The 13,027-nt window shown below is 37.0% G+C and overlaps 1 protein-coding gene across 5 annotated transcripts in view; it reads right to left on the bottom strand.

Moving 5' to 3' along the window:
• LOC105485445 (dihydropyrimidine dehydrogenase) overlaps positions 1-195 on the bottom strand; it is an 875,814-nt gene extending 875,619 nt beyond the window's left edge. For 3 of the 5 annotated variants that reach the window (XM_011747801.2, XM_024793997.2, XM_071074657.1), the window contains exon 1: positions 19-195. In XM_011747801.2, coding sequence (XP_011746103.2) covers positions 19-57 — 39 coding nt within the window. In that variant the 5' untranslated portion in view covers positions 58-195. The remainder of the gene's footprint in view (positions 1-18) is intronic. The other 2 variants (XM_071074711.1, XM_011747803.3) reach the window with 1 other exon arrangement.
• Between the last annotated feature and the right edge of the window lie 12,832 nt (positions 196-13,027).

Raw genomic sequence — 13,027 nt, 5'->3', positions numbered from 1 at the left:
ACCAGGCGAAGTCCGTACCTCGATGTCCGCCGAGTCCTTACTGAGCACAGGGGCCATGGCAGTGCCTACAGTCTCGAGTCTGCCAGTAACAGACCCTCCTTGCGTCCTCAAGCTCCAGCCAGAGAGCCAAGTGACAGCAGCCGGAGCGCGAGTGGAAAATAGGCAGACTAGGGCCGGCGGCGCGGGGGCGGAGCGGGCGCGGAGCGGGCGCGGGGCGGCAACGCCCCCGGGGCGGGGCTGCGCGCTCGGTCCTGCGGCTCCCGCGCCAGGCACAGCAGCCGCAGTCCGGCCTTCCCAGTTCAGCCCGCTCCGCGCCCCAGCCTGAAAGCTTGTTTTCCTTCTGCAAGCGGAAGGGAGGGAGGGAGTACAGCACCCGCTCCGGGGACTGGCCTTTACTCTCTAAACTGCTAAAAACTGAGCTAGGCAGGCGGGGCCAGATACGAGGGATCCCCGGGATTAAAGGTAAAAGCAGTCCGCGCTCCAAGCAACAGCTTGCACTTTTTCTTTTCTTCGGCACAAACCCCGCGAGATGTAGATACATTGTCGGAGGGGCAACTGCATCTTCAGGAACTCCTCAGGGATGAAGTAGTAGATGTTCCTCCATCCATCCACCAAGTAGGCGGGCGGGGTTTGAACTGCAGTGGAGGATAACAGAGCATGGGTCTTCAGAGAGTTCACAGTCCCTGCGGGGAGGGGAGGGAGGCGAGCAAAAACATCCACAGCCCGCAGCAGCATACAGGAAGTGCCGCAGGTGGTACATAAGGTTGTCTTTTTGCAGGAAAATCCCATTTTAATGGTCATTTTTAAAAATATATTTTTATTCTAAAATGTGAAGCTCTTTTGAAAAGTTGCTCTTCATTTTTGCTCCAGAGCTTGCTGAGGAAAAGGGAGAGATTTCCTGTAGAGTTGGTCCCAATCCAGAAAACATTCACCTTGTTTTTGAGGATCTCTGTACTCCAGACCTCTCTCCTTTTCTTCCCGTCCCACCCCCGTTAGATGCATCCCACATCTCTTCTACCATAACACTTTCTGTTAGGACATTTGCGGCACTCCTTCATGCTTTTGGCTAGACAGTGACACCTTGGAGTCAGGTATTTTTCCCTTATCATTTTTTCATTAGGTCATTCATCGCTTTATTCAACAAATATGTTTATTGAGCATTTTCAATATGCCAGTCACAGACACTGTGCTAGGTTCTCCGGATATAATCTTCAGGAATACACATCACTCTCATGGAGATTATACTCAGAATAAGCAAGTAAGCAAAATGTGATGCCTGCTTGTAAGATGAAAGAATAATAGGACAGAATAGCTAGGGCATGGGTACCTTGAGTGGTTGAGAAGGCTTCTCTGAACCATCAGATTGCCTTCCAGACCTGGAACTTACTAAGAGATGGATACATTTTTCTTGAATCAAATATTACGAGACACTAGAAAGTTAAATGGAAACCTTAGAATCATCTTTGACTCCTTTATCCTCATTGCCTCATTTAATCTATGCCCAAACTCTGAGGAGTCAACCTCCCAAATAGATTTTGAATCATTAATTTCTCCATTTCACTGCATCCACCGTGGTCCAAGCTACTGGTATTCCAGTTTCTATTATTACCTCATCTCCACACCAGATTGAGCTTTAAAAAGTATTAACTGGCTCATGCCATACAAAGATACATCCACACACCCAGGTACCCATGGTATAAATCCTTCAATGGTTCATTGCAGTCAGAATATTATACAAACTCCCTAGTGACCTCTGAATGACCTGCTCTACCTCTCTTCTCTGCCACTCTTGCCCTGACTCATTATGTTCCAACCACAAGGTAATCTTTTCATCCTCCATCCACTTCTCTACCTTTGCACATTGCCTTCCACTTGGAGCTCTTCTTCCCCTTCTACTTATCATTTAGATCTCTCTGGAGTCTTTCTGATCTATCCCCATCACCAACAAAATTACACCCACTCTGTCTTTTTCATTCTATTTCGTCTTCATAGACGTCTCAAATGTTGTTTAAATATTTATTTGAATGTCATTTGTTTATTGTATGTCTTCTGCTTAGAGAGGAAACTCCAGAAAGAGGGGGCCTATGTCTACTTTTGTTGTTTACTGGATACTCAGTTCCTAGCTCAGGACTGAAACATAATACACCAAGAACACTTGGTGATTGAATGAACAGAGTACATTCGTGTATACACTGAGCAGTTCATTTTAGAAACTTTAGTTTCACTGCATCACATATTCTCTTCGTCCTGCTTATTGCTAAGAAATAGGTCACAATACCTATCAATGAACTTGTAGTTAAAATGGGTCAAAATAACTACTTACCATTTCATGGAGTAACGTTCCAAAGTCAGATGTTCCTGCATCTCCCTACAACCACACCTTACCCACTTACTCTAGATCCTCCTGGAGAGAGAGAGAGAGAGAGAGAGAGATCGATATCTATTTCCCTATCAGTCTAAATATATAAACACACATATAAACACCCAAATACATACATACATATACACACATATGTATATATTGAGAAAAAATATGCACATATAAACATATATAAATTTACAAATATGTATAATTATAATACACATGATTTCTTCTACAATTTAATCAGTCAGGTTCAATGTCCAATTTCCTAACCTACAGGGAGGGATTATTGCTTATTGTTTATTGCTCTTTCAGGTTACACTTTAACATAAATCTTATCAGTTAGCAGTTGATCATTTATGTGTACAAGAATCCAATTTATCCTTAAGAGTTGTACAGTGTATTTTCATATTCGTTTTCTGTTATTATAATTCTCCTAAGCAACCGTGGAGGATAAGTCCAAAATATACTGGTTTTCCAAAGATAAGTTTCATCGGTGATAGTCAATAATCAAATATAAAATTCAAATGCTATTTACCATCCCCCCAACTTGATCAAACAGATGTATCCTGTTCTGACATATTAATTAAGGCATCTAATCACATTGCTCATGTGCCACACCTATGCTCTGTGATCAGTGATTGAATCTAATAATATTTTAAATTCATTGAAATTGCACATTAAACACAGTTGTACCTGTAAATAATCCAAGCTGTTTAAAGTTTACTGCAAATGCGTTTGCACCACACTTTTTAAAAGTTGTAAATTATGATGGCATTTGTCAAGCTGTCCCTCCATCTGGAAGCACAGTGAAATATCAGGTGTTCCACATTAATTTTTTGTAGGCTTTGGAGAGACAGCTTATCTTTCAACCTAATAGTTTACAGTACATAAATGAATATTATTACTACCAAAGTCAGAAGTAGGGCTTATGAGTCATCTTTAATTTCACATCAAAAAGTTATTCAATATTACAAATTTAGAAACACAATAATAATTCAGATTTCCATATGCCTTTATTTTCCCTTTGCAGTGTAGCATTAAAAGATTTTTTTGGGGGGGACACTTCTTTGAAAATGATTTCCTCTCAAAAAGTCAGAGGCCGAATGATCATGAGATGCATTTTTTCCACTATCTGATTTTCAAGGGCCAAATTAATTCCTACCCATATTGACCAGTAGGATAATGACTAAAGATCAGTTAGGCCTAGATATTTCCAGCATTCCTGTTAAAAAGACCATAAGGAATACGTTGGTTCATATTTCATGGAACAAACACTATAATGTGCTCAACAACATGTGTATCATATTGTATATATAGCTATGCAATATATCAGGATGTATTATGTAAATGCCAAAAAAGCACAGGTAACATGGAGAAACTTCAAACCTCTCCCATAAATTTATTTAGCAATTATTTATTGAGTGCAATTGTTTCAGACACTGTGATAAGCATCAATGACATCTCAGTGGACAATAAAGACATTGTGTCTATTACCACAAACCTTTAGCCACTAAGTGAAAAACAAAAATTGCCGCTTAGTGATTTTGAATGAGTGGTTTAGCTGAATGGATTTTTATCAGAGTCAGATGTCAGCGTGTATGCAATAGTGTTTTGTAAATTGCACAGTGTCATATAAATCAAATATTACAAATTTAAAAATATAATCTTTCAATGCCCACGTTCTAGAAAAATGCTATTGATGCATGATTGCCTATGAAAAATTTTGGGTAAAAAGGAGTGTCAGTGGGAGGTTTATAGACTTACCTAACTTAAATTGGTGGGGAAACCATCCTTTAGAATGAATGTCCCCTGAAATAATTTGCCTCACTACTTAGAGGTCTTTTCCTTGGCCTTGTTGGTTTCCTCTCACCATCAAAAATTGACGTAAATCCAAGAGCTGGCATTTAAAGTGGTTTCTTGTTTTATTGCTGTAATTTTATTGTTTTTTAATTTCTAGTTCATTTACATCTGAGCAAGTTCTTCATATCCTTGCCTTAAAGTATGTATTGTCCCTTTTGGTTATCTGTAGCAGATGTTATGATGTGCTTCACAGATCACCACCCATCCCCCAACCCATTCAAAACTGAGGCACTCATTCTCTCAGCTCCTGGGATTGTTAGTGGTTGACAGCTGTTGGCTGAGTCCATCTCTGGAAATTGCCCCTGGCTAAGAGAGCCATCTCACTCAAAGTTCAAGCCCTTTCCTGGGGTAGCAGATATCCAATTGCAGCTGATGTGGGAATTTAAAGGCTGGGCCCTTACCTCAATTCAAGACACCCTTTAGGGGCCATCCCACCTTCAGAGGTCCCTCAAGGGATTAGCTGGGACATACGTTGGGACTTCAGTAGAGTTCAGCTTCTCCCTTTGTCCATCCTGCTTTATTTCCTTGCTCTCACTGGGCCTCATCCAGACAGCACTACACAATGAACATACTTCCTGCACACACATTTCTATTGCAAAGTCTGCTTCCTAGTGAACCTAAGCTTCATTGTTACCGTTGTGTGTTGATTAATGAATAGACTATACTGCATGTAAAATGTGCATGCTTATTTATCATCATGCCTCGACATAAAAATTAACTTATATTTTAAAATCTCATCATTTATTTCATTGTTCTGAGATATTTCTGTATTTGTTCATTCATTCTTATCACTGATAATTATGTGCCGAACACATGCTAGGTTCAGTGAAAAACACTAGAGGTACTATGATGAGTAAAATAAAAGTGAACTCTATTCTCCTGTGCTTTGCAGATGAGTTAGGGAGATGGACATTTGCAAAATAATCACACAAAAATATATTTATTGCAAATAGCAACATCAATGAAAAAAGGCTGTTATAGTAGAGGGTCCTGGGAAATCAATGGAGTCATTGAGGGAATGGCCTTACTGCTGAGACCTAAAGGACAATATAAGAGTTAAAAGGGCAAAAGGAGGTTATTAAAAGACTTCCAGGAAAGGAGAGCAAAGCCTAAAAGCTCCAGGGTCAGAGATATCCCGATAACACGGAAAGAAGGCCCTGATGGCTGGAGTTTAAGCAACTAGTGCAAGAGTGACCCAGGGTGAAGCTGCAGAGATAAGCATGCCATGTTTTCTTTAGTCTTTGTTTAGGGCTTTGAACTTTATTCGCTAAGAAATGGGAAGCCATGGAAGTTTTTTGTTTTTTTTGTTTGTTTGTTTGTTTGTTTGAGACAGACTCTCGCTCTGTCGCCCAGGCTGGAGTGCAGTGGCCGAATCTCAGCTCACTGCAAGCTCCACCTCCCGGGTTTACGCCATTCTCCTGCCTCAGCCTCCCGAGTAGCTGGGACTATAGGCGCCTGCCACCTCGCCCGGCTATTTTTTTGTATTTTTTAGTAGAGACGGGTTTTCACCATGTTAGCCAGGATGGTCTCGATCTCCTGACCTCGTGATCCGCCCGTCTCGGCCTCCCAAAGTGCTGGGATTACAGGCTTGAGCCACCGCGCCCAGCCGGAAGTTTTTTAAAGCAGAAGAATAGTATGATCAAATGTGTATTTCGCAGTATTACTCTGATTGCAATGTACGTGTAATTGTATATTCATATACTCACTTGGTTGAATGTGTGAAAATCAACCAAGGCAAGTGATTTCTGGAGATGGGCTCAGTCATTTCCTGGGCATGCTAGCCTGGGTGGTAATCATAAGTGCCATTAGAAACCAAAATAGTGCATTTCTACCATATATTAACATCATTGCTATTTAGCATGTTGTGGTACTTAAAAGGCAGATCTCTGTTTTTAATCAGAAGCCAGAAAGAAAACCTTACACTCCAGAAGGATTTCCGTCTCTCAGTCAATGGGTGTCTTTCTGTTTTCCTATATAAAATTATAATCATCAATTTTTAATCACCTGAATAATGAATCATGTGCTGTTCTTGTTCTGCAGTTTGTTTTCATAATTTCCACTACCCCTACCCCTACACTACCCCTACACTGTAAGATCCTTAGTGGGTCTTATATTTTTTAGTTTTTAGTGGGTCTTATATTTTTATCCTCTGTGCCTAACATAGTACCTAGTACATGGCAGGTAAATAAATATTAGGAATAATTATCATATTTTTATCTTAAAACTTCAATGCAGATCATTATTTAGCATTACTATTTTTCAACATGACAGAGAGTATAGAAAGCCTAAGGGGAAAAGCTTTCTAGTGATATACAAATAAATAAAGGGCATCAATGGCCAACTCACAAAAAAGGGAATAGAAGCAGTTAATGAAAATGTGAAAATTGAGTCAACTCAACCAGTTTTCAAAGCATTGTCAAAAAATTATAATGACATAGGGTTTTTCACACATCAAACTGGTAAAGATTTTTTAAGGAAATGAGGGTGTAATAAAATTAACAGGTTCATAAGATTCTATAATGAGTAAAAACTTAGTACAGTATGTAGGTAGGGCAGTTGAGCAATACATAGCTTTCTTAGTCCATTTGACTACTATAACAAAATGCCATAAAGTGGGTGGCTTATAAACAGCAGCCATTTACTGCTCCCAATTCTGGTGGTTGGGAAGTCCAAGATTAAAACATGTGCAAATTTGGTGTCTGGTGAGCATCCACCCTCCAGTCCATGGATGATGCCTTCTCGATGTGTCCTCAGATGGCAGAAGGGACAATGCAGCCCTCCAGATCGCTTTAATAAGGGCACTAATCCCATTTATGAAGGTTCTGCCCTCATGATCTAATCACCCATCAAAGGGCCCACCTCATGATATCCTCACATTGGTGATTAGGTTTTAACATGTAAATTTTGGGAGGACACAAACATTCAAACCATAGCAATAGCCAAATGGTAAATATGTGCATTCTCTGAGTCATCAACTTTTATTTCTGATTTTTTTAAAAAAACAATATTTTTGTTTGCAAATGTATCCAAAAATATGTTCATTCTGAAGTTGTTCATACAAAAATAAAACAACATATATGCCCTATAACAGGTGATTGATTGATAACTGATGATTAATAACTGACATTGGCCAAGCATGGTGGCTCACACCTGTAATCTCAGCACTTTGGGAGGCCAATGCAGGTGGATCATGAGGTCAAGAGATCAAGACCATCCTGGCCAACATGGTGAAACCCCATCTCTACTGAAAATACAAAAATTAGCTGTAGTCTAATTTTTAGTGTGATGCCACATGCCTGTAGTCTCAACTACTCAGGAGACTGAGGCAGGAGAATCTCTTGAACCCAGGAGGCGGAGGTCATAGTGAGCTGAGATCATGCCACTGCACTCCAGCCTGACAACAGAGCAAGACTCCGTCTCAGTAAAAAATAAATAACTGACATTAATCTGGTGAATTCATAATTCAACTTTATGCAGGCATTAGAAATGATATTGTAGAAGAATACTAACAACAGAAAAAAAACATGGGTATTTATATATATATGTATATAAAAGAATATATCTGAATAAATCAAATAACATGATATAAGATCTAAATATTCATGGACAAGTAACAAACACATATTAGTTAATTATACAAAAAAGTAAAAGTTATTTTACAAGCTCAATTGCACTATGAGCAGGTAGACCAATACACATACCTTTTATAAATGTGTATGTGTGTACATGCAGGGTAAAAACCTCATTACTTCCACCCTTGGCACATATTAGGTCCTCTGTAATTTTTTATATCTAGTATTTTATATGAAAAACTGAATACCGAATTTGTCTATATTCTATAGTCCATTCTTTGCAAAATTATCATCAGTCTGGGGCAAATTATTTTTAAGAGTTATAGAAACGGGCAAGTAGCACAAACTCCTTAAGCTTTATCTAACTAGGCAAAATAATCTGAATATGTGGAGAATGTCCTATTACAAGATAGTTGTTTGAATGTTTTGATGTATTTAATCTATGAAACAGCAACCCTGTCATTCTCTCGCTCCAAACCCATCATGTCTTCCCATTTCACTCAGTAGGAAAATGTATGTACAATGGCCTGCAAGGCATGTATGTATATATCTAGCTTTTTGTTTCTTCTCTCCTCCTCATTCCTGATATTCTTGTTTACTCCAACTCCATCCACAGAGGTTTTTCCACTTGCTGTTCCCTCTGTCTGCATTGATACTCCATACTAGGTATTTCAACAGATAGCCGTTCATCAGCTTCAAGAATTTGCATAATGACCACCTTCTCTGTAAGGTCTTCTTGAATACCATATTTAAAATTGCAGCTCACATTTCTCACATACACTGTCCCCCTTTTACTATTTTATTTTTCTCCCTAGCAATTGAATACAAATGATGTTCTATTTATTTTAATGATGTATGCGCTCATTGCCTGCCTTCTCCTAACAGAATGTAAGTTCCCTGAGGCTGTTTTGTTCACTGCTGTATCATCAGTGTCTGAACTAGTGCCTAGCATATTGTAGATGCTCAATAAATGTTTTTGAATAAATTAATGAAACGGATTGTAGGTTATGGTCTCTTTTCATACTTACATATTAGCATCCAATATTCTACATTTATGTGTCTGTCTCATCCACCGGAGAGAACTGTTCAAGGGCAAGGACTACATCTTATTAATCTTTGAATCCCTCAGCTTAGACAGTGTCTGGATTTAAGTAGATGTGCTCTAAATATATGTTGATTGAACAAGCAAATGGAATAAAAATCAACATGTTTGTATACTTTCCCAAAAGCACCCACCTCAGTGCCTCTTTAGATATTCAAAAATTGAAATTTATCATGTATGTCAATCAGATAAACTCTAAGGTAAGAGCTTGCTCTGAAACACATTTCTCATTCTTATTCTTGTCTTAACAACTCACTTGACAATATTTGATAAATACAGTCATTCATGCAAAGGACTTTGGTATTTCCAATAAATTTGAAAATATTTCCAATTTCCTTGTATCTTTTCTTCAACACATTCAAAGAGTTTCATTTGTTTTGTTGTTTCAAATATTCTGAGCAGTTTCTTCTCCATTTATTAAAAATTTTATTAAAGTTTAAAGAGTAGTCACATCTTATTTGCAGAATTTAAGGGAAAGATTATTTGGTACTTTGTATCTTGACAGAATAACCATTCTGAAAGTATTTTGACAATCATTTAGAAGAACCAATATATTACATGTTTATGCCATTGTATGTGTTGTGTATATATAGATATATACATGCATGGGTGTATGTATATTTTAAATCATTCATCATACTTTTTCCAATTGTTGCTTTAAATGAGTCATCACTGGATTCATTAATTCAACTATCTTGTTTTAGGCTTCAATTAAAAGAGCTTATAGATTTTTCCTTTTTTTATTTATTTTTCTTTTCTGGGGGTTGGTGTTGCGGGGTGCTGATTAGTATCACTCTTCCAAGTAGCACAAATACATTTCACAATGTGAACTTTGATAAATGTCCAAATGGATTTTAAAACTAAGCAAATTGAACTGCTTTTTGAGTCCCATAATTTATTCCAGCCATCTGTGTCACACACACACGTTTGTTTCTTAAAGCCTTTATTTTATTTTATTTATTTATTTATTTTTTGCCTGTCTTCCAAACCAGCACCACCTTAGGATATAACAGCATTAACATATTTCAGGATTGACTTTGGCCCCCTGAAGAATATAATATATCTTTCCATTGAGAAACATTTTTCATCTTAACTATTTTCAATTTGGAGATTAAAAAGTGTAGAACCAAAAACATTCTTTTGGCATGATACTTTCTATTTAAAGGCCACCAAATGTTTCTTTCTGAGAGATTGTATTGAGCGGTTAGGATCTTGGCATCCACTATTGTTCTAGGGAAAGATTTTCCTGGCCCACACTTGTTGTTCCTGGATAATGAATGACTAAAGTATATGGACAGAGCCACCTTCCCATCTGTACTAGCTTTAACTACCATCGATTGCTTGTTGCATCCTCTGTTGAACCATGCATGCTTAATCATTAATTTTACTTAGAGCTAATAAAAATAGCTGACTTTATTGATCATCTACTGTATGCCCAAGACATTACACATAATCTTTGATTAATTATCACAATAATCTGAATTTAAAATATAGAAACTGACACGTATTTTATTGGCATTTCTGATACCTAATTTCTTTCTTGGAGGGGGTAGGTAGGAGTTATTGAAACACCACCACAATATTGTGAATTTTATTTATTTATTTTAAATGCAGTGTGCTTTATAAAGAGCATTTTTTGGTTTTATAGATGTCCAAATAGATTTTATTTGGTTTTATTCATGGAACTAACTTTTAGAGTTCCTATTTCGCTAAGCAATGTATTAGACTTTGTATATTAATTACCATATAGTTAAGAAAATTGAGGCTTCACAACGTTAACGCTGTATCTTCACAAGACTAATGGGTGGCAGATATTGGATTCTTGCCCAGGACTCCTTCACTCAATACCTTCTATTTTACATTTCTGCATTGAAATAGAGTAATATGTTCCCTTACAGAATTTTTCTATTTTGCTGTTCTATTCTAGTCTAATCTGTGACCTATGAGAATCCTGATTAAAGAATGAAAATATCTATTTCATGGTTTTTCCGTGTTACAATAAGAAACAAACATATGTATATACATATTACATATGACTAAATATATTACATTTATCACCCACATCCTAAATAAATATGTATAGTTGTAGTTGATACGTGTAGTAAATCCATGCCTAGGCGATGAGTTGTATCACAGCTCACAAATATAATGTGTTAAATACTTTGTCATCTTCCTCCCATCATTTTAACTAAGCTAAATTGCTAAACATAGAACATAAATTTCTGATCAACTCATATGTGCTTTGATACAAGAAGCAATTCATACTTTAAAGTAGATAGTTCTGGGCATAAGAAAAATTTGACTAAAGTGATAAAAATAGGGAATGATTAAAGAGTTTCAGATCCTTTAGCTTAGAGAAGACAAAGCTGGCTGCGTTTGAATAAATTGTTGTATTTAAATAGTTTTTATCAGATTTGTGAGCAATTGTTTTCTATTTTGACATCAGGTCATGAAATAGGTTTAATAAATTGAGATAATTTAACTGGATATAAAAAATAGCTTCTTTATGTCAAAGATAAAATATTAGCGGGGACCACCAGGGATGATACGAAGTCTTTATCCTGGAAATCTGAACCAAGAACGTAAACAGCCATTTATCCCAGCCACAAAAAGCAAGCTGATGGACAATGTGATCCTTAATAGTCTTTTCTAATATTTTGTTTTTATAGACATCATAACTTTTTCTTTGCTTTCCTTTCACATATCCCTGCCTTTTATGATAATAGTACCTTAAAGCAGGAGCGATTTCTGATTTTTTAGTTTTAAACGTATCTGACTATAAGATATTAACTGCAGTTTCTCTTTTACATTAAATTTTCAATAAGTGAAAATGGTAATATATTAGCCAGTTCTTCTGGAAAAATGCAGATTTCAAGGTAGGTCACATTTCTATTATCTCCCATAACATACATACAGCAACTAGATTGATGGTTGAAAAACATATTTACATCATAACATTCCCCTGTTAACCTATCAATGGATTCTCATTAAAATTAAAGTAAAGCACACATTACTTAGATTGGTCTACAATGACTATACCTCTGTGTATCTGTGATCTCATGTCATCTCCATTTTACTCCAGCTTATACCACATCAGCCACTGTGGCTTTACTATTTATCCAGCATATTAATTCTAAGCTCTTTCTATTCTTTGTACTGGGATGAATATGAAAATGGTATAGAGCAGGCAACTGTTCAATGATGTTGGATCAGGATATTACATAAGCAGGAAAAAGCAAGTGCAAAGTCATTGACTTCCCTTTCCATCATTTTCCCCTGAATATGCATAGGTACATATACACATCAATGCCCATCAGTTTCTCCCAATCATTGTATTTATTTTATATACACTGTATCTATATGTGTATACTTGTTTATTGTCAACTTCTTCTTCTCTACCATGAGTATTGTGTGTTCTTTGCTGTATTGCCTACACCTAGAATGGTGCCTGGCACATGATAGACACTTAATAAATAAACCTTTCACTTCACTTCCAATTTAAAAGTAGATATTACTTCTGCAATGTCAAAATATGATGAAAAATATTGTTTATAGTTGTGACTATAGCCGAAGTCTATATACTTGTGAGTGCATATTATACTTTCCACCCATATGGTTTGTCATCCTGGAAAGAGAGTTGTAGTCTAAAGGTGAAGTGGGAAGTACAATTTGCAGAAATCATTACCATTCCTTTCTAAATCTAAATCAAGGCTTGTTGTCTTTGGGTAAAGACGTATTATTTTAAAAACTTGTACTGAAGTTCTTATCTCCATATGAGAAAACATTTCTGTTAAAAAGATGTGATTCTCACTCTGATGTGAGGAGAATGTATTCCATTCCTTCTTTGAGAATTTCATTGCCATTTGCATGTTGCCTGGAATACAAATTGTACTGAGTAATCAATCATTGTTTAATTGCCGCTCAAGTAAACCCTTGTAATCAGACTTGCTATAAAAATGTTAAGGTGTGCAAAAAGCATAAGGTGGCATTTTCCCCTCCTTCTTATTATGCCTGTGTGACTTCCATTAATACTAATAGGAGGCACAGCTGGTCGTCAACAGGAGATTACAGGTTGCTGTTTAAATCGTATTTTATTTTTATACCTTGGCAAGATTTATGTATTGAAAT

The sequence above is a fragment of the Macaca nemestrina genome, chromosome 1, assembly GCF_043159975.1.
Source record: "Macaca nemestrina isolate mMacNem1 chromosome 1, mMacNem.hap1, whole genome shotgun sequence".
In the NCBI taxonomy this organism is placed as follows: domain Eukaryota; kingdom Metazoa; phylum Chordata; class Mammalia; order Primates; family Cercopithecidae; genus Macaca; species Macaca nemestrina.
Note: the sequence above shows the minus strand (reverse complement) of the source record. Positions and strands in the feature narration are given on the sequence as shown.